General features: G+C 50.3%; 2 protein-coding genes and 2 long non-coding RNA genes across 6 annotated transcripts in view; 1 reads left to right on the top strand and 3 right to left on the bottom strand.

Moving 5' to 3' along the window:
* LOC118382740 (RING finger protein 150-like) overlaps positions 1-10,014 on the bottom strand; it is a 17,086-nt gene extending 7,072 nt beyond the window's left edge. Inside the window, exons 1-3 of the mRNA XM_052459029.1 lie at positions 9,126-10,014; positions 5,811-6,061; positions 5,301-5,455 (exon numbers count right to left, since the gene is read on the bottom strand). Of these exons, the coding sequence (XP_052314989.1) occupies positions 5,301-5,455; positions 5,811-6,061; positions 9,126-9,579 (860 nt within the window). The 5' untranslated portion in view covers positions 9,580-10,014. The remainder of the gene's footprint in view (positions 1-5,300; positions 5,456-5,810; positions 6,062-9,125) is intronic.
* Positions 1,556-2,971, top strand: LOC127906616 (uncharacterized). The gene is made up of 3 exons (XR_008062064.1): positions 1,556-1,631; positions 1,701-1,976; positions 2,046-2,971. It is a non-coding gene; the product is annotated as an uncharacterized LOC127906616 (long non-coding RNA).
* Positions 3,706-4,800, bottom strand: LOC127906617 (uncharacterized). 3 transcript variants are annotated; one of them, XR_008062066.1, is made up of 3 exons: positions 4,733-4,800; positions 4,188-4,242; positions 3,706-4,046 (listed from the first exon to the last, which is right to left on the bottom strand). It is a non-coding gene; the product is annotated as an uncharacterized LOC127906617 (long non-coding RNA). The 3 variants fall into 3 exon arrangements; XR_008062065.1 differs by having other exon boundaries at positions 3,706-3,991; XR_008062067.1 differs by having other exon boundaries at positions 4,188-4,297; positions 4,733-4,771.
* Positions 10,015-21,117: 11,103 nt separating the features above from the next.
* LOC118378823 (FRAS1-related extracellular matrix protein 2-like) overlaps positions 21,118-25,000 on the bottom strand; it is an 85,310-nt gene continuing 81,427 nt past the window's right edge. Inside the window, 1 exon segment of the mRNA XM_052460719.1 lies at positions 21,118-21,805. Within this exon segment, the coding sequence (XP_052316679.1) occupies positions 21,161-21,805 (645 nt within the window). The 3' untranslated portion in view covers positions 21,118-21,160.

Genomic DNA, 25,000 nt, shown 5'->3' with positions numbered 1-25,000 from the left:
GTTACACGTTTATCAGTGTGTGTGTGTGTTACACGTTTATCAGTGTGTGTGTGTGTTACGTTTATCAGGTGGCTTAGGGTTTATCAGTGTGTGTGTTTACAGTTTATCAGAGTTATAAGTGTTGTGTGTGTTACACGTTTATCAGGATGATAAGTGGGGTTCAGACAGGATGATAAATGGGGTTGTTTATCAGACAGGTTGACACGTTTATCAGTGGGGTTCAGTTTACAGGTTGATGTGGGGTTACACGTTTATCAGGATGACGTTTATCGTGTGGGTTTACACAGGATCATAAGTGGGGTTCACGTTTACAGGATGATGTGTGGGTTCACGTTTATCAGGTGTGTGGGGTTCACGCTTATCAGGTGATGTGGGGTTACACGTTTATCAGATGATAAATGGGGTTCAGTTTATCAGGTTGATAAGTGGGGTTCGTTTACAGGTTGATAAGTGGGGTTCACGTTTATCAGGTTGACACGTTTATCAGTGGGTGTTACACGTTTATCAGGATGATAAATGGGGTTCAGACAGGTTGATCAGTGGGGTTCAGACACGTTGATCAGTGTGTGGGGTTCAGACAGGATGATCAGTGGGGTTCAGACAGGATTATCAGTGTGGGTTCAGACAGGTTTATCAGTGTGGGTTCAGACAGGATTATCAGTGGGGTTCAGACAGGATGATCAGTGGGGTTCAGACAGGATTATCAGTGTGGGTTCAGACAGGTTTATCAGTGGGGTTCAGACAGGTTTATCAGTGTGGGGTGTTACAGTTTATCATAAATGTGTTCAGACAGTTTATCAGTGGGTGTTCAGTTACAGGTTTATCAGTGTGGGTTGACAGGTTTATCAGTGTGGGTTCAGACAGGTTGATAAATGGGGTGTGTTACAGGTTTATCAGTGTGGGTTCAGACAGGTTTATCAGTGTGGGTTCAGGTTTACAGGTTGACGTTTATCAGTGTGTGGTGTGTGACAGGTTTATCAGTGTGTGGGTGTTCAGACAGGTTGTGTGTGGTGTTACACGTTTATCAGGTGTGTGTTAGACGGTTGATACACGTTTATGGGGTTGTGTGACGTTTATCAGTGTGGTGGTGTCAGACAGGTTTATCAGTGGGTGTCAGATCAGGTTGATGTGGGTTCACGTTTATCAGGTTGTTACACGTTTATCAGTGTGTGTGTGTGTTACACGTTTATCAGTGTGTGGTGTGACGTTTATCAGTGTGTGTGTGTGTGTTACAGGTTTTCAGACAGGTGTGTGTGTTACACAGGTTTATCAGTGTGTGTGTGTGTGTTACAGGTTTATCAGTGTGTGTGTGTGTGTTACACGTTTATCATGTGGGTGTGTGTGTTACAGGTTTATCAGTGTGTGTGTGTGTGTTACACGTTTATCAGTGTGTGTGTGTGTGTTACACGTTTATCAGTGTGTGTGACAGGTTTATCAGTGTGTGTGTTACACGTTTATCAGGTGTGTTACACGTTTATCAGGTTGATACGTTTATCATGGGTCTATAACAGGTGGCTTAGGGCAAGACGAGGTTTAGCAGAAGAGTTATGGGGTTCAGACAGGATGATAAGTGGGGTTCAGACAGGATGATAAGTGGGGTTCAGACAGGATGATAAATGGGGTTCAGACAGGTTGATAAATGGGGTTCAGACAGGTTGATAAATGGGGTTCAGACAGGTTGATAAGTGGGGTTCAGACAGGTTGATAAGTGGGGTTCAGACAGGATGATAAGTGGGGTTCAGACAGGTTGATAAATGGGGTTCAGACAGGTTGATAAGTGGGGTTCAGACAGGTTGATAAGTGGGGTTCAGACAGGATGATAAGTGGGGTTCAGACAGGTTGATAAGTGGGGTTCAGACAGGATGATAAGTGGGGTTCAGACAGGATGATAAATGGGGTTCAGACAGGATGATAAGTGGGGTTCAGACAGGATGATAAGTGGGGTTCAGACAGGATGATAAGTGGGGTTCAGACAGGTTGATAAGTGGGGTTCAGACAGGATGATAAGTGGGGTTCAGACAGGTTGATAAGTGGGGTTCAGACAGGATGATAAGTGGGGTTCAGACAGGATGATAAGTGGGGTTCAGACAGGATGATAAGTGGGGTTCAGACAGGTTGATAAGTGGGGTTCAGACAGGTTGATAAGTGGGGTTCAGACAGGTTGATAAGTGGGGTTCAGACAGGATGATAAGTGGGGTTCAGACAGGATGATAAGTGGGGTTCAGACAGGATGATAAGTGGGGTTCAGACAGGTTGATAAGTGGGGTTCAGACAGGTTGATAAGTGGGGTTCAGACAGGTTGATAAGTGGGGTTCAGACAGGATGATAAGTGGGGTTCAGACAGGATGATAAGTGGGGTTCAGACAGGTTGATAAGTGGGGTTCAGACAGGATGATAAGTGGGGTTCAGACAGGTTGATAAATGGGGTTCAGACAGGTTGATAAGTGGGGTTCAGACAGGTTGATAAGTGGGGTTCAGACAGGTTGATAAGTGGGGTTCAGACAGGATGATAAGTGGGGTTCAGACAGGTTGATAAGTGGGGTTCAGACAGGTTGATAAGTGGGGTTCAGACAGGTTGATAAGTGGGGTTCAGACAGGTTGATAAGTGGGGTTCAGACAGGTTGATAAGTGGGGTTCAGACAGGTTGATAAGTGGGGTTCAGACAGGTTGATAAGTGGGGTTCAGACAGGATGATAAGTGGGGTTCAGACAGGATGATAAGTGGGGTTCAGACAGGATGATAAGTGGGGTTCAGACAGGTTGATAAGTGGGGTTCAGACAGGTTGATAAGTGGGGTTCAGACAGGTTGATAAGTGGGGTTCAGACAGGTTGATAAGTGGGGTTCAGACAGGATGATAAGTGGGGTTCAGACAGGTTGATAAGTGGGGTTCAGACAGGTTGATAAGTGGGGTTCAGACAGGTTGATAAGTGGGGTTCAGACAGGTTGATAAGTGGGGTTCAGACAGGTTGATAAGTGGGGTTCAGACAGGTTGATAAGTGGGGTTCAGACAGGTTGATAAGTGGGGTTCAGACAGGTTGATAAGTGGGGTTCAGACAGGTTGATAAGTGGGGTTCAGACAGGTTGATAAGTGGGGTTCAGACAGGTTGATAAGTGGGGTTCAGACAGGATGATAAGTGGGGTTCAGACAGGTTGATACGTGGGGTTCAGACAGGTTGATAAGTGGGGTTCAGACAGGATGATAAGTGGGGTTCAGACAGGTTGATACGTGGGGTTCAGACAGGTTGATAAATGGGGTTCAGACAGGTTGATAAGTGGGGTTCAGACAGGTTGATACGTGGGGTTCAGACAGGTTGATAAGTGGGGTTCAGACAGGTTGATAAGTGGGGTTCAGACAGGTTGATAAGTGGGGTTCAGACAGGTTGATAAGTGGGGTTCAGACAGGTTGATAAGTGGGGTTCAGACAGGTTGATAAGTGGGGTTCAGACAGGTTGATAAGTGGGGTTCAGACAGGTTGATAAGTGGGGTTCAGACAGGTTGATAAGTGGGGTTCAGACAGGTTGATAAGTGGGGTTCAGACAGGTTGATAAGTGGGGTTCAGACAGGTTGATAAGTGGGGCTTCCACGAGATGTCAACAGTATTTAGAACCTGTTTTGAGGATTCTACTCTGAAGGAGGGGCTCATAAAAGCTCTTTGAGTGAGTGGTCTGGCAGAGTGCCACAGCCTCGGTCTGGCAGTGGGGTTAACGTTTGGTTACCTGCAGGGTAGTATCCTGACGTAGAGGGTTATAAGTGGGGTTAACGTTTGGTTACCTGCAGGGTAGTATCCTGACGTAGAGGGTTATAAGTGGGGTTAACGTTTGGTTACCTGCAGGGTAGTATCCTGACATAGAGGGTTATAAGTGGGGTTAACGTTTGGTTACCTGCAGGGCAGTATCCTGACATAGAGGGTTATAAGTGGGGTTAACGTTTGGTTACCTGCAGGGTAGTATCCTGACATAGAGGGTTATAAGTGGGGTTAACGTTTGGTTACCTGCAGGGCAGTATCCTGACATAGAGGGTTATAAGTGGGGTTAACGTTTGGTTACCTGCAGGGTAGTATCCTGACGTAGAGGGTTAACGTTTGGTTACCTGCAGGGCAGTACCCTGACATAGAGGGTTATAAGTGGGGTTAACGTTTGGTTACCTGCAGGGTAGTATCCTGACATAGAGGGTTAACGTTTGGTTACCTGCAGGGTAGTATCCTGACATAGAGGGTTATAAGTGGGGTTAACGTTTGGTTACCTGCAGGGCAGTATCCTGACATAGAGGGTTATAAGTGGGGTTAACGTTTGGTTACCTGCAGGGTAGTATCGTGACATAGAGGGTTAACGTTTGGTTACCTGCAGGGTAGTATCCTGACGTAGAGGGTTAACGTTTGGTTACCTGCAGGGTAGTATCCTGACGTAGAGGGTTAACATTTGGTTACCTGCAGGGTAGTACCCTGACGTAGAGGGTTATAAGTGGGGTTAACGTTTGGTTACGTGCAGGGTAGTATCCTGACATAGAGGGTTAACGTTTGGTTACCTGCAGGGTAGTATCCTGACGTAGAGGGTTATAAGTGGGGTTAACGTTTGGTTACCTGCAGGGTAGTACCCTGACATAGAGGGTTATAAGTGGGGTTAACGTTTGGTTACCCGCAGGGTAGTATCCTGACGTAGAGGGTTATAAGTGGGGTTAACGTTTGGTTACCTGCAGGGTAGTATCCTGACATAGAGGGTTAACGTTTGGTTACCTGCAGGGTAGTATCCTGACATAGAGGGTTATAAGTGGGGTTAACGTTTGGTTACCTGCAGGGCAGTATCCTGACATAGAGGGTTATAAGTGGGGTTAACGTTTGGTTACCTGCAGGGTAGTATCGTGACGTAGAGGGTTAAGTGGGGTTACCTGCAGGGTAGTATCCTGACGTAGAGGGTTATAAGTGGGGTTAACGTTTGGTTACCTGCAGAGTAGTATCCTGACATAGAGGGTTATAAGTGGGGTTAACGTTTGGTTACCTGCAGGGTAGTATCCTGACGTAGAGGGTTAACGTTTGGTTACCTGCAGGGTAGTATCCTGACGTAGAGGGTTATAACTGGGGTTAACATTTGGTTACCTGCAGGGTAGTACCCTGACGTAGAGGGTTATAAGTGGGGTTAACGTTTGGTTACCTGCAGGGTAGTATCCTGACGTAGAGGGTTAACGTTTGGTTACCTGCAGGGTAGTATCCTGACGTAGAGGGTTATAACTGGGGTTAACATTTGGTTACCTGCAGGGTAGTACCCTGACGTAGAGGGTTATAAGTGGGGTTAACGTTTGGTTACCTGCAGGGTAGGATCCTGACCACGTCGTTTGGCTTGTAACCCTCGATACACACGGCACAGTTATCAAAGTCGGACTCCGTCTCCCCATCTCCCTTCCTGATGGTCCTGACCTGCAGCTTACTGATGGCCTTCTTAGCTGCATCTCCCAGACGCCTCTGAGAGGAGAGAGAGAGGAAGGGGCGAGAGAGAGAGAGAGAGAGAAGAGAGAAGAGAGGAGAGAGAAGAGAGAGCGAGAGGAGAGAAGAGAGAAGGGGTGAGAGAGAGAGAGGGAGAGAGAAGGGGTGAGAGAGAGAGAGAGAGAGAGAGAGAGAGAGAAGGGGAGAGAGAGAGAGAGAGAGAGAGAAGGGGTGAGAGAGAGAGAGAGAGAGAGAGAGAGAGAGAGAGAGAGAGAGAGAGAGAGAGAGAGAGAGAGAGAGAGGAGAGATAGAAGACTAGGAGTTGGCCCTCAGAAGTCAAATGTATGCCCTGTCTGCAACAAGTGTTGTAGTCTGCTGTGTTCCTGAACCCTACCAGGTTCCGGTCTCGTGCGTTGGCGTATCTGAACCTCTGTATATAGTAGAAGACGAGCCAGGCCAGAGAGATGATCATCAGGACGATGAAGGAGATGGAGACGAACACCACCGACGTCCTGCTCACGTACTTCTGGAGGTTACGCGTTCCTATGGTGATGTGCATGGTTACCGTGACGTTCCGCTCTAGCAGAGCGGCGACCTCGCGACCTTTAGGTTCTGGGATCATGACGGCGACCACATCACCCATACCTGACAGTGGAGGGAGGAGGGGAGAAAGGAGGAGAGAAAGTGAACGAGAATGTATATATTTATAGCCTATTTTGATTTTGCAGCTGGCCTATCTAGCGGAAATCACTCAGTTCTTCCTACAGGACAAGATTCATAAAAGGTCAACCTGTAAAATCAATCAAATTGTATTTGTCCCCTTAACAACGACAGACTAACAGTGAAATGCTAAAAGGTAAAAACACGTAATAATGAAAGTAACAAATAGTTACACAACGAGTAAAACACTGTGTTAATATATTAACTTGGGTCCAGGGCCACATGCTTTCTCTCAAGCAAACTTGCAATATTGTAATAAAATATTCTGTGTTCTCAAGAGTTTCCCCAGTGAGCAAGGAACAGACAGCTGCAGGCTGTCTGCACAAGGGAAAAAAAGTAATCAAGCAGGTTTATTTTATGACATTTCCTACTGGATCAGAGCCATTTTCCCCTTTCACACTGAGTGGCTCTTCGAAATGGAAATATTGTTCAGATACATTGAGGAACTATTGTCATTCTCAAAATGATTTTCTGTAAAAACAGAATTTGTTTGCTTGCTGTTTGAGCTGAAGAAAACATTATTTTGACAAGTTCCTCAGGTCATTAGTGGTGGTCAGGTGGTGAGTTAAGCCAATCAGAAATACTATCAGATCGCCAAATGGGCACATTTACATGCCTACATTTGCACACAGACCAGGGAGCCTACGTAAATATCAATGATGTCGCTCTTGCTGCTGGTGATTCTCTGATCCACCTCTACGCAGACAGCACCATTCTGTATACTTCTGGCCCTTGTTTGGACACTGTGTTAACAAACCTCCAGACGAGCTTCAATGCCATACAACTCTCCTTCCGTGGCCTCCAACTGCTCTTAAAGTAAAACTAAATGCATGCTCTTCAACCGATCGCTGCCCGCACCTGACCGCCTGACTAGCATCACTACTCTGGACGGTTCTGATCTAGAATATGTGGACAACTACAAATACCTAGGTGTCTGGTTAGACTGTAAACTCTCCTTCCAGACCCAGATCAAACATCTCCAATCCAAAGTTAAATCTAGAATTGGCTTCCTATTTCACAACAAAGCATCCTTCACTCATGCTGCCAAACATACCCTCGTAAAACTGACCATCCTACCGATCCTAGACTTCGGTGACGTCATCTATAATATAGCCTCCAATACCCTACTCAGCAAATTGGATGTAGACACACAGCATTCTCTACTCCCTATAGACACACAGCATTCTCTACTCCCTATAGACACACAGCATTCTCTACTCCCTATAGACACACAGCATTCTCTACTCCCTATAGAGACACACAGCATTCTCTACTCCCTATAGAGACACACAGCATTCTCTACTCCCTATAGAGACACACAGCATTCTCTACTCCCTATAGAGACACACAGCATTCTCTACTCCCTATAGAGACACAGCATTCTCTACTCCCTAGACACACAGCATTCTCTACTCCCTATAGACACACAGCATTCTCTACTCCCTATAGACACACAGCATTCTCTACTCCCTATAGAGACACACAGCATTCTCTACTCCCTATAGAGACACACAGCATTCTCTACTCCCTATAGAGACACACAGCATTCTCTACTCCCTATAGAGACACACAGCATTCTCTACTCCCTATAGAGACACACAGCATTCTCTACTCCCTAGACACACAGCATCTCTCCCTAGACACACTCCCTATAGACACACAGCATTCTCTACTCCCTATAGACACACAGCATTCTCTACTCCCTATAGACACACAGCATTCTCTACTCCCTATAGACACACAGCATTCTCTACTCCCTATAGAGACACACAGCATTCTCTACTCCCTATAGACACACAGCATTCTCTACTCCCTAGACACACAGCATTCTCTCTCTACTCCCTATAGACACACAGCACAGCTCTACTCCCTATAGACACACAGAGACACACAGCATTCTCTACTCCCTATAGAGACACACAGCATTCTCTACTCCCTATAGAGACACACAGCATTCTCTACTCCCTATAGAGACACACAGCATTCTCTACTCCCTATAGACACACAGCATTCTCTACTCCCTATAGACACACAGCATTCTCTACTCCCTATAGAGACACACAGCATTCTCTACTCCCTATAGAGACACACAGCATTCTCTACTCCCTATAGACACACAGCATTCTCTACTCCCTATAGAGACACACAGCATTCTCTACTCCCTATAGAGACACACAGCATTCTCTACTCCCTATAGAGACACACAGCATTCTCTACTCCCTATAGAGACACACAGCATTCTCTACTCCCTATAGAGACACACAGCATTCTCTACTCCCTATAGGACACACAGCATTCTCTACTCCCTATAGACACACAGCATTCTCTACTCCCTATAGACACACAGCATTCTCTACTCCCTATAGACACACAGCATTCTCTACTCCCTATAGACACACAGCATTCTCTACTCCCTATAGACACACAGCATTCTCTACTCCCTAGAGACACACAGCATTCTCTACTCCCTATAGAGACACACAGCATTCTCTACTCCCTATAGACACACAGCATTCTCTACTCCCTATAGACACACAGCATTCTCTACTCCCTATAGACACACAGCATGCTCTACTCCCTATAGACACACAGCATGCTCTACTCCCTATAGACACACAGCATTCTCTACTCCCTATAGACACACAGCATTCTCTACTCCCTATAGACACACAGCATTCTCTACTCCCTATAGACACACAGCATTCTCTACTCCCTATAGAGACACAGCATTCTCTACTCCCTATAGACACACAGCATTCTCTACTCCCTATAGACACACAGCATTCTCTACTCCCTATAGAGACACAGCATTCTCTACTCCCTATAGAGACACACAGCATTCTCTACTCCCTATAGACACACAGCATTCTCTACTCCCTATAGACACACAGAATGACCAGCGCCTTAACCAATGAGCTCGTCTCTGGCAGAAATCTACACTGTGTGAGCCGATAAATCAGACGACTATCTCGCTCGTCAATACTGTTACCTGAATATGACATGGTGATTGTATCATTGGCGTTGCTGGATCCAACGTTGAATATGACAATGGCCGAGGCGTTTTGGTTCGCTGCATGTCGAATCTTTTCCTTATAGGTGCAGTTTCCACTGGCTATCAGGGCTATCCACGCACTGCCTTGGACCGGAACCGGGAACAAGGTACCCGGATCACAGGCTTGCCAGTCCTGCGAAAGAGACGGAAGTATCAAGACCCCTTTGGCGTCGCGTTTCAGTGAATGTTCCCCATATCGACCGCATTCAGTCTTCTCCGTCCGGATCATAGAGGTGATCGGATCTATGTAGGTGATATTGATGAAAGCGGTGTACCACTCCTCTCTCTCGGCCACGGTGAAATCTAAACAGAAGAAGTGGACGAAACAAAACGATAGAAGCCATGTAGATAAGACCAAACTGCGGCAGGCCTGGATCAGCGACATGGTCATAACTAACTGGGGTTGACTGTCTCTCCTTTTGTCTTTTGGGCAGAATGTAATGTAGTAAGATCCGACACTTAATCTCGATACTCCATAATATAGCTGGGTTGTTTTTCTCCACCCTGACCGGTCTACCGTTTTGTCATTTGTGAACACACCTCGGTGCCTCTTGCTAAACGTTTAGCTTCACGGCTAAACCCAAACTCATTTTCATTTTCAACACCTCGCCGTGTCTATAAATAAACACGAAGAAAACTGTAACTACTCTGGAACCGGTTGCATCGATGTCAACGCTAATATTATCTAAACAAGTCGTTTTGTTTGGTTGGAATAATAGTGTATGAAATGCCGTGTCGGTAAGAGACGCCTGTTGTTGTTTTGACGACGCAGAGAAAGGAAGAAGTGGAGCCGTGTTGACAGTGTAGCTGAGCTACAGCGGTATCGCCATCTAGCGGTGTGGCGTGTTGTGGCACATTCACCTATTCGATAATAATAATATGGGCTTTCTTGCATACTTAAAAAAAATATAGATATTTTATTCAACCTAAATTTAACTAGACAAGTCAGTTTAAGAACAAATTATGATTTACAATGACGGCCTACCAAAAGGCAAGAAGGACTCCTGCGATGACGGGGGCCTGGGATTACACATTTAAAAAGGGAGACAACACAACATAAAGAGAGACCTAAGACGACAACACAGCATGGCAACAACACATAACAACACAGCATGGTAACAACACATAACAACACAGCATGGTAGCAACACATAACAACACAGCATGGTAGCAACACATAACAACACAGCATGGTAGCAACACATAACAACACAGCATGGTAGCAACACATAACAACACAGCATGGTAGCAACACATAACAACACAGCATGGCAGCAACACATAACAACACAGCATGGCAGCAACACATAACAACACAGCATGGTAGCAACACATAACAACACAGCATGGCAGTAACACATAACAACACAGCATGGCAACAACACATAACAACACAGCATGGCAACAACACATAACAACACAGCATGGCAGCAACACATAACAACACAGCATGGCAGTAACACATAACAACACAGCATGGCAGTAACACATAACAACACAGCATGGCAGTAACACATAACAACACAGCATGGCAACAACACATAACAACACAGCATGGCAGCAACACATAACAACACAGCATGGCAGTAACACATAACACCACAGCATGGCAGCAACACATAACAACACAGCATGGCAGCAACACATAACAACACAGCATGGCAGTAACACATAACACCACAGCATGGCAGTAACACATAACAACACAGCATGGCAGTAACACATAACAACACAGCATGGCAGTAACACATAACAACACAGCATGGCAACAACACATAACAACACAGCATGGCAGCAACACATAACAACACAGCATGGCAGTAACACATAACACCACAGCATGGCAGTAACACATAACAACACAGCATGGCAGTAACACATAACAACACAGCATGGCAACAACACATAACAACACAGCATGGCAGCAACACATAACAACACAGCATGGCAGTAACACATAACAACACAGCATGGCAGTAACACATAACACCACAGCATGGCAGCAACACATAACAACACAGCATAAAGAGAGACCTAAGACGACAACACAGCATGGCAGCAACACATAACAACACACAGCATGGCAACAACACATAACAACACAGCATGGCAGCAACACATAACAACACAGCATGGCAGCAACACATAACAACACAGCATAAAAGAGACCTAAGACGACAACACAGCATGGCAACAACACATGACAACACAACATAAAGAGACCTAAGATGACAAAACAGCATGGTAACAACACATAACAACACAACATAAAGAGACCTAAGATGACAACACAGCATGGCAGCAACACAACATAACACCACAGCATGGCAGCAACACATAACAACACAGCATAAAGAGACCAAAGATAACAACACAGCATGGCCGCAACACAACATAACAACACAGCATGGCAGCAACACATAACAACACAGCATAAAGAGACCTAAGACGACAACACAGCATGGCAGCAACACAACATAACAACACAGCATGGTAGCAACACATAACAACACAGCATGGTAACAACACAACATAACAACACAGCATGGCAGCAACACATAACAACACAGCATGGCAGCAACACATAACAACACAGCATGGCAACAACACATAACAACACAGCATGGCAGCAACACATAACAACACAGCATGGTAGCAACACATAACAACACAGCATGGCAACAACACATAACAACACAGCATGGCAACAACACATAACAACACAGCATGGCAACAACACATAACAACACAGCATGGCAGCAACACATAACAACACAGCATGGCAGCAACACATAACAACACAGCATGGCAGCAACACATAACAACACAGCATGGCAACAACACATAACAACACAGCATGGCAGCAACACATAACAACACAGCATGGCAACAACACATAACAACACAGCATGGCAGCAACACATAACAACACAGCATGGCAGCAACACATAACAACACAGCATAAAGAGAACCTAAGACGACAACACAGCATGGCAACAACACATAACAACACAGCATGGCAGCAACACATAACAACACAGCATGGCAACAACACATAACAACACAGCATGGCAACAACACATAACAACACAGCATAAAGAGAGACCTAAGATGACAACACAGCATGGTAACAACACATGACAACACAGCATGGCAGCAACACATGACAACACAGCATGGTAGCAACACATAACAACACAGCATGGTAGCAACACATAACAACACAGCATGGTAGCAACACATGACAACACAGCATGGTAGCAACACATGACAACACAGCATGGCAGCAACACATAACAACACAGCATGGTAGCAACACATAACAACACAGCATGGTAGCAACACATAACAACACAGCATGGCAGCAACACATAACAACACAGCATGGCAGCAACACATAACAACACAGCATGGCAGCAACACATAACAACACAGCATGGCAACAACACATAACAACACAGCATGGCAGCAACACATAACAACACAGCATGGCAACAACACATGACAACACAGCATGGCAACAACACATAACAACACAGCATGGCAGCAACACATAACAACACAGCATGGTAACAACACATAACAACACAGCATGGCAACAACACATGACAACACAGCATGGCAACAACACATAACAACACAGCATGGCAACAACACATAACAACACAGCATGGCAACAACACATAACAACACAGCATGGCAACAACACATAACAACACAGCATGGCAGCAACACATAACAACACAGCATGGTAACAACACATAACAACACAGCATGGCAGCAACACATAACAACACAGCATGGCAGCAACACATAACAACACAGCATGGTAGCAACACAACATGACAACACAGCATGGTAGCAACACAACATGACAACACAGCATGGCAACAACACATAACAACACAGCATGGCAGCAACACATAACAACACAGCATGGTAACAACACAACATGACAACACAGCATGGCAACAACACATAACAACACAGCATGGCAGCAACACATAACAACACAGCATGGTAACAACACATAACAACACAGCATGGTAGCAACACATAACAACACAGCATGGCAACAACACATAACAACACAGCATGGCAGCAACACATAACAACACAGCATGGTAACAACACATAACAACACAGCATGGTAACAACACATAACAACACAGCATGGTAACAACACATAACAACACAGCATGGTAACGTGTGTGGATTGTTGAGGGGGAAAACAACCAACAATTGAATTATAATTCATGTTTAATATTTAATCTATTTTAGAATAAAGCTGTAACAAGATGTGGAAAAAGTCCAGGGGTCTGAATACTTTCTGCTCTGTAGACTAGAAACATACAAACAAACATGCAGGCAAATTCATCTCTAAATTAATCTCTAAATTAATCTCTAAATTAATCTCTAAATGCATCTCTAAATTCATCTATAAATTAATCTCTAAATGCATCTCTAAATTCATCTCCAAATGCATCTCTAAAGAGCCAAAAGTAAATCAGATTACACTGGATCCTGTTTTGAAATGTTGCACATCATAATATCCATCATGTTAAATGAAATAGCTAACTTCATTCATGTACCAAATTATTATTATTATTATTAAATGTAACCCTTATTTAACTTGGTAAGTCAGTTAAGAACACATTCTTATTTACAATAACGGCTTACCAAAAGGCAAAAGGCCTAGTGCGGGGACGGGGCCTGGGAGGGTAGACGGGGCCTGGGAGGGTAGACTGGGCCTGGGAGGGTAGACGGGGCCTGGGAGGGTAGACGGGGCCTGGGAGGGTAGACGGGGCCTGGAGGGTGGACGGGTAGACGGGGCCTGGGAGGGTAGACGGGGCCTGGGAGGGTAGACAGGGCCTGGGAGGGTGGACGGGTAGACGGGGCCTGGGAGGGTAGACAGGGCCTGGGAGGGTAGACGGGTAGACGGGGCCTGGGAGGGTAGACGGGTAGACGGGGCCTGGGAGGGTAGACGGGGCCTGGGAGGGTAGATGGGTAGACGGGGCCTGGGATGGTAGACGGGCCCTGGGAGGGTAGACGGGGCCTGGGAGGGTAGATGGGTAGACGGGGCCTGGGATGGTAGACGGGCCCTGGGAGGGTAGACGGGGCCTGGGAGGGTAGATGGGTAGACGGGGCCTGGGATGGTAGACGGGCCCTGGGATGGTAGACGGGGCCTGGGAGGGTAGACGGGGCCTGGGAGGGTAGATGGGTAGACGGGGCCTGGGATGGTAGACGGGGCCTGGGTTGGTAGACGGGGCCTGGGTTGGTAGACGGGGCCTGGGATGGTAGACGGGGCCTGGGAGGGTAGACGGGGCCTGGGAGGGTAGATGGGTAGACGGGCCCTGGGTTGGTAGACGGGGCCTGGGATGGTAGACGGGGCCTGGGAGGGTAGACGGGGCCTGGGGGGGTAGATGGGTAGACGGGGCCTGGGATGGTAGACGGGCCCTGGGATGGTAGACGGGGCCTGGGAGGGTAGACGGGTAGACGGGGCCTGGGAGGGTAGACGGGTAGACTGGGTGGGTAGACGGGGCCTGGGAGGGTAGACGGGGCCTGGGAGGGTAGACGGGGCCTGGGAGGGTAGACGGGTAGACGGGGCCTGGGAGGGTAGACGGGGCCTGGGAGGGTGGACGGGTAGACGGGGCCTGGGAGGGTAGACGGGGCTGGGAGGGTAGACGGGGCCTGGGAGGGTGGACGGGTAGACGGGGCCTGGGAGGGTAGACGGGGCCTGGGAGGGTAGACGGGTAGACGGGGCCTGGGAGGGTAGACGGGGCCTGGGAGGGTAGACGGGGCCTGGGAGGGTAGACGGGGCCTGGGAGGGTAGACGGGTAGATGGGGCCTGGGAGGGTAGACGGGGCCTGGGAGGGTAGACGGGGCCTGGGAGGGTAGACGGGGCCTGGGAGGGTAGACGGGGCCTGGGAGGGTAGACGGGTAGACGGGGCCTGGGAGGGTAGACGGGGCCTGGGGGTGGACGGGTAGACGGGGCCTGGGAGGGTAGACGGGGCCTGGGAGGGTAGACGGGGCCTGGGAGGGTAGACGGGTAGACGGGGCCTGGGTGGGTGGGAGGGTAGACAGGGCCTGGGAGGGTAGACGGGGCCTGGGAAGGTGGACGGGTAGACGGGGCCTGGGAGGGTAGACGGGGCCTGGGAGGGTAGACGGGGCCTGGGAGGGTAGACGGGGGCTGGTAGGGTAGACGGGGCCTGGGAGGGTAGATGGGTAGACAGGGCCTGGGATGGTAGGGGCCCTGGGATGGTAGACGGGGCCTGGGAGGGTAGACGGGTAGACGGGGCCTGGGAGGGTAGACGGGGCCTGGGAGGGTAGACGGGTAGACGGGGCCTGGGAGGATAGACGGGGCCTGGGGGGTAGACGGGTAGACGGGGCTTGGGAGGGTAGACGGGGCCTGGGAGGGTAGATGGGGCCTGGGGTGGTAGACGGGGCCTGGGAGGGTAGACGGGTAGACGGGGCCTGGGAGGGTAGACGGGGCCTGGGAGGGTAGACGGGTAGACGGGGCCTGGGAGGGTAGACGGGGCCTGGGAGGGTAGACGGGTAGACGGGGCCTGGGAGGGTAGACGGGGCCTGGGAGGGTAGACGGGGCCTGGGCGGGTAGACGGGGCCTGGGAGGGTAGACGGGTAGACGGGGCCTGGGAGGGTAGACGGGTAGACGGGGCCTGGGAGGGTAGACGGGGCCTGGGAGGGTAGACGGGGCCTGGGAGGGTAGACAGGTAGATGGGGCCTGGGAGGGTAGACGGGGCCTGGGAGGGTAGACGGGGCCTGGGAGGGTAGACGGGGCCTGGGAGGGTGGACAGGGCCTGGGAGGGTAGACGGGGCCTGGGAGGGTAGACGGGGCCTGGGAGGGTAGACGGGTAGACGGGGCCTAGGAGGGTAGACGGGGCCTGGGAGGGTAGACAGGGCCTGGGAGGGTAGACTGGGCCTGGGAGGGTGGACAGGGCCTGGGAGGGTAGACGGGGCCTGGGAGGGTGGACAGGGCCTGGGAGGGTAGACGGGGCCTGGGAGGGTAGACGGGGCCTGGGAGGGTAGATGGGTAGACGGGGCCTGGGAGGGTAGACGGGGCCTGGGAGGGTAGACGGGGCCTGGGAGGGTAGATGGGTAGACGGGGCCTGGGAGGGTAGACGGGTAGACGGGGCCTGGGAGGGTAGACGGGGCCTGGGAGGGTAGACGGGGCCTGGGAGGGTAGACGGGGCCTGGGAGGGTAGACGGGGCCTGGGAGGGTGGACGGGGCCTGGGAGGGTGGACAGGGCCTGGGAGGGTAGACGGGTAGACGGGGCCTGGGAGGGTAGACGGGGCCTGGGCGGGTAGACGGGGCCTGGGAGGGTAGACGGGGCCTGGGAGGGTAGACGGGGCCTGGGAGGGTAGACGGGTAGACGGGGCCTGGGAGGGTAGACGGGGCCTGGGAGGGTAGACGGGGCCTGGGAGGGTAGACGGGGCCTGGGAGGGTAGACGGGGCCTGGGAGGGTAGACGGGTAGACGGGGCCTGGGAGGGTAGACGGGTAGACGGGGCCTGGGAGGGTAGACGGGACCTGGGAGGGTGGACTGGGCCTGGGAGGGTAGACGGGGCCTGGGAGGGTAGACGGGGGCTGGTGGGAGATCCGTTAGTAGGAGGGAGGGAGATCTTTCGACTTGCCTTTGGGCAGGGCGCTTGACCCTGGTTGCTCCTGGGGTCGCCCTGGCTGGGAGTGTCTGCTAGATGACTGAATATAATATATTAATTTAGTAGTACCCTCTTGAATTTACTGGTTTTCCCCTGCATTCTAGAGCAGTGAGTGAATGCCCTACCCAATGGTCTATTTCAAAAAATAAAAGTCTATGTTTCAGAATAAAAGTCACCTTTTGTTTGTGTGTCTGTCCAGCTGCTACCCGTGTCCATTTGGTAGACCCTCCTCCTGCCAAAGCTCCGCCTCCAGCTCAGACTCTGACGACAACTGTGTTCCATGACAACCTCCAGCCTCGCCGCCGTCCAGTTAGTATGTTAAGAGTAACACACACACACACACACACACACACACACACACACACACACACACACACACACACACACACACACACACACACACACACACACACGCACACACGCACACACGCACACTGTGATGCCTCTGTGTGTTCCAGGCCCTGCATGAGGAAATCTGTGGGGATCTGGACCGCCACACCCCCACGAAGGTTAAGGTCTATGGTGTCTTTACCAGCGACAGGAGGGCACTTTTATTCTGAAACACAGACCTTTATTTTGACAGTTTCTTTTCCTAATTTACCAGGTTAGTTCATTAGGAATGTGAAGTCTGAACTAAGCACATTTCTAATACCTTTCTATGGTATGGCGCTGCATCTCTGTTTCAAAATAAAAGCATGTTTTCAGAATAACAGTCCCACTTTTTTCATTCAATATAAAAAAGTATGTGTTTCAGAATAAAAGTCCCTGCCTGTCTTTTTGTTTTCAGAAAAAGAGCGTGTTGGATCGATGGGTTCGAGCAAAGGTGAGCGTGTGGTAGTTGATCCTGAGAACTATTTTGCCACAACTTTGGAAGTATGCTTGGGGTCATTGTCCATTTGGAAGACCCATTGGCGACCAAGCTTTAACTTCCTGACTGATGTCTTGAGATGTTGCTTCAATATATCCACATACTTTCTTCCCTCATGATGCCATCTATTTTGTGAAGTGCACCAGTCCCTCCTGCAGCAAGCACCCCCACAACATGATGCTGCCACCCCCGTGCTTCACGGTTGGGATGGTGTTCTTCGACTTGCAAGCCTCCCCCTTTTTCTCCAAACATAACGATGGTCATTATGGCCAAAAGGTTCTATTTTTGTTTCATCAGACCAGAGGACATTTCTCCAAAAAGTACGATCTAGTCTGGCTTTTTTATGGCGGTTTTGGAGCAGTGGCTTCTTCCTTGCTGAGCGGCCTTTCAGGTTATGTCGATATAGGACTCGTTTAATTGTGGATAAAGATACTTTTGTACCTGTTTCCTCCAGCATCTTCACAAGGTCCTTTGCTGTTGTTCTGGGATTGATTTGCACTTTTCGCACCAAAGTACGTTCATCTCTAGGAGACAGAACGCGTCTCCTTCCTGAGCGGTGTCGTGTCTTTGGCATCATTAAACTGAAGACTTATTTATCAAAGATTCTCTGTAATTATTATTACGCGATTAAACTGACTAATCATGTAACTGTAATTAACGATGAAGTCGGGGCACCAAAGAAAATATTCAGATTACAAAGTTATCATTTTCCTAATATAACTTTTCAGATATTTTAATATCGGATCAATTAGTCTTCTGATTAATGACTCGCTCTTTATTTTACCTCGCGTTAGTCTCATTCCAAACGTTGTAAATTGTTGGTTATCTGCACGAACCCAGTCTTCACTATGAGTCATCCATGCGTCAATTGTCTTAAATCATTTATTTACTAACTAATTAATTCACAGAAATGCATAAACAAACAGTAGATAGATACAAGGAAATGATAGCGAATGTGCCCTAGTGGGCTAAACCGGTATCGCGGCTTGGTGTACAAAGGGGAAGTGGGGGTCGACTGAGATGAGACGACACACAGTTGATAATTATAACAATTGAAATGCTAATCCTTTGCACATGAACGCTCACTCATTCGGGAACAATTACAATCAAGAAATATATTTGCGCTCAGTGTGTCGTCGGGATCTCTGTTGAAAAGTTTGTTGCTGTTGGAGAGTCTGTCTGTCTCTCTCTCTCTCTCTGCCGTGGTTAGATTGGATAGTTCAGAGTGACATTTTGCCGGTTGTCGGTCTTCGCGTTCAATGATACCGAATATACATCCACCTTACGCCTCCAATTGACTCAAATCATGTCAATTAGCCTATCAGAAGCTGCTAAAGCCACAATGAGGACATAGACCTACCGAGCAAGGTTTCACAAATCATTGGGTACATCGTACGAAAAACATCAGAGTAATCTGAAATAGGGACATAATTCCTGTTCAAATGCACAACATAAACGTACATAGGCATTTCATCATTAAGACCTTTTCGGAAATAATATCTGGAGGGTGAAAATCCCCAAACATTCTCTTTTAGTCAGAGTTAATATCATCTCCCCCTGTCTGATATCTTAACTTTCTCTCCACAAAATCTAAAGGTGGAAATGTCCTGCTTCAGGTCATAATGGACCTCTGTACACCTATGTTGACATTTCCCCCCAAAATCAGCCGTTTCCAGCTACAACAGTCCTTAACAACATTAACAATGTCTACGCTGTATTTCTGATCAATTTGATGTTAATTTTAATGGACAACAAATGTGCTTTTCTTTCAAAAACAAGGACATTTCTAAGTGACCCCAAACTTTTGAAAGGTAGTGTATATTTGTAGTTACACCGCTAACTATCTTTGTGGCAATGGTCCCCTGGAAAAGGAGAAAGAAGAGGAGGAGGAAGAGGAAGATGAAGAGGAGGAGGAAGAGGAGGAGGAAGAGGAGGAAGAGGAGGAGAAAGAGGAAAGGAGGAGGAGGAGGAGGAGGAGGAAAGGAGGAGGAGGAGGAGGAGGAGGTGGAGGAAGAGGAGGAGAAAGAAGAGGAGGAGGAGGAGGAAAGGAGGAGGAGAAAGAGGAAAGGAGGAGGAGGAGGAGGAGGAGGAAAGGAGGAGGAGGAGGAGGAGGGAGGAGGTGGAGGAGGAGGTGGAGGAAGAGGAGGAGAAAGAAGAGGAGGAGGAGGAGGAAAGGAGGAGGGAAAGAGGAGGAGGAGGAGGAGGAGGAGGGAGGAGGTGGAGGAAGAGGAGGAGAAAGAAGAGGAGGAGGAGGAGGAAAGGAGGAGGAGAAAGAGGAAAGGAGGAGGAGGAGGAGGAGAAAGAGGAAAGGAGGAGGAGGAGGAGGAGGGAGGAGGAGGAGGTGGAGGAAGAGGAGGAGAAAGAAGGAGGAGGAGGAGGAAAGGAGGATGAAGAGGAGGAGGAGGAGGAGGAGGAGGAGGAGGAAAGGAGGAGGAGGGAGGAGGGAGGAAAGGAGGATGAGGAGGTGGAGGAGGAGGAGGAGGAGGAAAGGAGGAGGAGGAGGAGGTGGAGGAGGAGGAGGAGGAGGAAAGGAGGAGGAGGAGGAGGAGAAAGAGGAAAGGAGGAGGAAAGGAGGAGGAGGAGGAGGTGGAGGAGGAGGAGGAGGAGGAGGAGGAGGTGGAAAGGAGGAGGAGGGAGGAGGAGGAGGAGGAGGTGGAGGAGGAGGAGGAGGAGGAGGAGGAGGAGGAGGAGGTGGAGGAGGAGGAGGAGGAGTAGGAGGAGGAGGAGGAGGTGGAAAGGAGGAGGAGGAAGAGGAAAGGAGGAGGAAAGGAGGAGGAGGAGGAAAGGAGGAGGAGGAGGAGGAGGAGGAGGAGGAGAAAGAGGAAAGGAGGAGGAGGAGGAGGAGGAGGAGGAGGAGGAGGAGGAGGAGGAGGAGGTGGAAAGGAGGAGGAGGAAGAGGAAAGGAGGAGGAAAGGAGGAGGAGGAGGAAAGGAGGAGGAGGAGGAGGAAGAAAGAGGAAAGGAGGAAGAGGAGGAGGAGGAAAGGAGGAGGAGGAGGAGGAGGAGGAGGAAAGGAGGGAGGAGGAGGAGGAGAAGAGGAGGAAGAGGAGGAGGAGGAGGAGGAGGAGGAGAAAGAAGAGGAGGAGAAGAGGAAAGGAGAAGAGGAGGAGGAGGAGGAGGAGGAGGAGGAAAGAGGAGAGGAGGAGAAAGAAGAGGAGGAGAAAAAGAGGAGGAGGAAGGAAAGAAGAGGAAGAAGAGAAGAGGAGGAGGAAGAAGAGGAGGAGGAGGAAGAGGAGGAGGAGGAGGAGAAAGAAGAGGAGGAGGAGGAGAGGAGAAAGAAAAAGAGGAGGAGGAGGAAGAGAAAGAGAGGAGGAGGAGGAAGAGGAGGAGGAGGAGGAGAAAGTAGAGGAGGAGGAAGAGAAAGAAGAGGAGGAGGAGGAAAAGGCGGAGGAGGAGGTGCAGGAGGAGGAGTAATAATCAGAACTCGTTACACCTCTGAACTATCTGCATCACTACCTTCTCCTCTTCTGTTCCTCCCATCTCCTCCTCTTCCTCTTCTTTCTCCTCCTCCTCCTCTCCTGTTCCTCCCATCCCCTCCTCTTCCTCTTCTTTCTCCTCCTCCTCTCCTGTTCTTCCCCTCCTCTCCTCCTTGGGGCAATGCTCTCCTTGAGGAAGAGGAGAAACAAGAGGAGGAGAGGCAATCCGCGGAGCTCCTAACGAACACAGCGTACACCACCACCCCTCCCAGACACCCTACCACCAGCACCACCACCGCCAGTGTCACGGACGCCTTGGCCCCATCCAAGGTCTCCCTTTCTGGGCTTCCCACCGGACCTTCCCCCCTCTCCTGGAGCTCCCAGTCCATCAGGGGACCTTCGGCCCAGCTCTGCCCGAGGCTGGGCGCTCTCTGCAGGTGGACGTGTCGGAGGTTGGTCCCCCTGTCCTGGTCCTGTCCTCTCTCTTTCTCTGGAGCTGCTCTCTTCTGGCGCCCCCTGCTGGAGATGATGTGGTGCTGCAGGAACAGACTCCGCTTGCCGACAGCGTGATTATGGTTGTTGTAATTGCGGTTGCCGTGGTCCCTGGAGCGCACTGTGTAGACGGCATGGATGTACCACTCATGACCAGCAGCCACCTGATGGAAGAGATGATTGAAGGGAGGAGAGATGGATGAGAAAGGAGCGATGTGGTTGTCTGACCGAGCTATCTTAAGATAAATGCACTTATTGTAAGTAGCTATTGATAAATTACAAAAAATGTAAATGTAGATGTAGGGAGGATAGAAGGAAGAGTGGAGGGAGAGAGGAGGAAGAGAGGAGGGAGAGAGGAGGGAGAGAGGAGGAAGAGAGGAGGGAGAGAGGAGGAAGAGAGGATAGAAGGAAGAGAGGAGGGAGAGAGGAGGAAGAGAGGAGGGAGAGAGGAGGGAGAGAGGAGGAAGAGAGGAGGGAGAGAGGAGGAAGAGAGGATAGAAGGAAGAGAGGAGGGAGAGAGGAGGAAGAGAGGAGGGAGAGAGGGAGAGAGGAGGATAGAAGGAAGAGAGGAGGGAGAGAGGAGGAAGAGAGGAGGGAGAGAGGAGGAAGAGAGGAGGGAGAGAGGAGGGAGAGAGGAGGGAGAGAGGATAGAAGGAAGAGAGGAGGGAGAGAAGAGGGAGAGGATAGAAGGAAGAGAGGAGGGAGAGAGGAGGCAGAGAGGATAGAAGGAAGAGAGGAGGGAGAGAGGAGGGAGAGAGGAGGGAGAGAGGAGAGAAGGAAGAGAGGAGGAAGAGAGGATAGAAGGAAGAGAGGAGGGAGAGAGGAGGGAGAGAGGATAGAAGGAAGAGAGGAGGAAGAGAGGAGGGAGAGAGGAGGGAGAGAGGATAGAAGGAAGAGAGGAGGGAGAGAGGAGGGAGAGAGGATAGAAGGAAGAGAGGAGGAAGAGAGGAGGGAGAGAGGATAGAAGGAAGAGAGGAGGGAGAGAGGAGGAAGAGAGGAGGAAGAGAGGAGGGAGAGAGGAGGAAGAGAGGAGGGAGAGAGGAGGGAGAGAGGAGGGAGAGAGGAGGGAGAGAGGAGGGAGAGAGAGAGGAAGGGAGAGAGGAGGGAGAGAGGATAGAAGGAAGAGAGGAGGGAGAGAGGAGGGAGAGAGGATAGAGGAAGAGAGGAGGGAGAGAGGAGGGAGAGAGGATAGAAGGAAGAGAGGAGGGAGAGAGGAGGGAGAGAGGATAGAAGGAAGAGAGGAGGGAGACAGGAGGGAGAGAGGAGGGAGAGAGGATAGAGGAAGAGAGGAGGAAGAGGAGGGAGAGAGGAGGAAGAGAGGAGGAGAGAGAGAGGAGGGAGAGAGGAGGAAGAGAGGAGGGAGAGAGGAGGAAGAGAGGAGGAGAGAGGGAGAGAGAGGAGGGAGAGAGAGAGAGGAAGAGAGGAGGAAGAGAGGAGGGAGAGAGGAGGAAGAGAGGAGGGAGAGAGGAGGGAGAGAGGATAGAAGGAAGAGAGGAGGAAGAGAGGAGAGGAGAGAGGAGGGAGAGAGGAGGAAGAGAGGAGGGAGAGAGGAGGAAGAGAGGAGGGATAGAGGAGAGAGAGGAGGGAGAGAGGAGAAGGAAGAGAGGAGGAAGAGAGGAGGGAGAGAGGAGGGAGAGAGGAGGGAGAGAGGATAGAAGGAAGAGAGGAGGGAGAGAGGAGGGAGAGGAGGAAGGAAGAGAGGAGGGAAGAGAGGAGGAAGAGAGGAGGGAGAGAGAAGAAGGAAGATAGGAGGAAGAGAGGAGGGAGAGAGGAGGGAGAGAGGAGGAAGAGAGGAGGGAGAGAGGAGGGAGAGAGGAGGAAGAGAGGAGGGAGAGAGGAGGGAGAGAGGAGGAAGAGAGGAGGGAGAGAGGAGGAAGAGAGGAGGAAGAGAGGAGGGAGAGAGGATAGAAGGAAGAGAGGAGGGAGAGAGGAGGGAGAGAGGAGGGAGAGAGGAGGAAGAGAGGAGGGAGAGAGGAGGAAGAGAGGAGGGAGAGAGGAGGAAGAGAGGAGGGAGAGAGGAGGGAGAGAGGAGAAGGAGGAGGGAGAGAGGAGGAAGAGAGGAGGAAGAGAGGAGGGAGAGAGGAGGAGAGAGGATAGAAGGAAGAGAGGAGGGAGAGAGGAGGGAGAGAGGAGGGAGAGAGGATAGAAGGAAGAGAGGAGGAAGAGAGGAGGGAGAGAGGAGGAAGAGAGGATAGAAGGAAGAGAGGAGGGAGAGAGGAGGGAGAGAGGAGGAAGAGAGGAGGGAGAGAGGAGGGAGAGAGGAGGAAGAGAGGAGGGAGAGAGGAGGGAGAGAGGAGGAAGAGAGAAGGGAGAGAGGAGGGAGAGAGGAGGAAGAGAGGAGGAAGAGAGGAGGGAGAGAGGAGGAAGAGAGGAGGGAGAGAGGATAGAGGAAGAGAGGAGGAAGAGAGGAGGGAGAGAGGAGGAAGAGAGGAGGGAGAGAGGAGGAAGAGAGGAGGGAGAGAGGAGGGAGAGAGGAGGGAGAGAGGATAGAAGGAAGAGAAGGAAGAGAGGAGGGAGAGAGGATAGAGAGGAAGAGAGGAGGAAGAGAGGAGGGAGAGAGGAGGGTTTAGAGGAGGGAGAGAGATAGAAGGAAGAGAGGAGGCTGACTGGAGGAGTTGAGGAGGGGCTGAGGATGAAGGAAGATAGGACTGGCTGAGAGCTGAGGCTGACTGGCTGACTGAGGAGGGAGTTGACTGGCTGAAGAGACTGTCTGGCTGAGAGGAGGACTGAGACTGACTGGCTGACTGGCTGAGGCTGAGTTGACTGGCTGAGAGAGGAGGGAGAGAGGAGGACTGGCTGGGAGGAAGAGAGGATAGAAGGAAGAGACTGGCTGAGGAGAGGGAGCGAGAGACTGACCGAGAGAGGAGGAATAGGGAGGGAGAGAGGAGGGAGAGAGGAGGATTGACTGGAGGAAGAGAGGACTGGCTGACTGACTGAGGCCTGAGAGGAGGGAGTTGACTGGATAGAAGGAAGAGAGGCTGAGTTGAGGGGACTGAGAAGAGGGACTGACTGATAGAAGGAAGACTGGAGGGCTGAGAGGAGGAAGACTGGAGGGACTGGCTGAGTTGAAGAGAGGAGGGAGAGACTGATAGACTGAAGAGAGGAGGCTGGCTGAGGGCTGAGAGGAGGAAGAGAGGCTGAGAAGGAAGAGAGGAGGAAGAGACTGACTGGCTGACTGGAGGGATTGAGAGGAGGGACTGAGGAGGAAGACTGGAGGAAGAGGGAGGCTGACTGGCTGAGAGGAGGGAGAGAGGAGGAGAGAGAAGGGAGACTGGGACTGGGAGACTGGAGGAAGTTGAGGAAGAGAGGACTTGACTGGCTGAGGGAGAGAGGAGGAAGAGAGGAGGAGAGAGGATGAC

Source organism: Oncorhynchus keta, chromosome 13, assembly GCF_023373465.1.
Source record: "Oncorhynchus keta strain PuntledgeMale-10-30-2019 chromosome 13, Oket_V2, whole genome shotgun sequence".
NCBI lineage: Eukaryota > Metazoa > Chordata > Actinopteri > Salmoniformes > Salmonidae > Oncorhynchus > Oncorhynchus keta.
The sequence above is the reverse complement of the archived record's forward strand: the minus strand, read 5'-3'. Positions and strand labels throughout refer to the sequence as shown.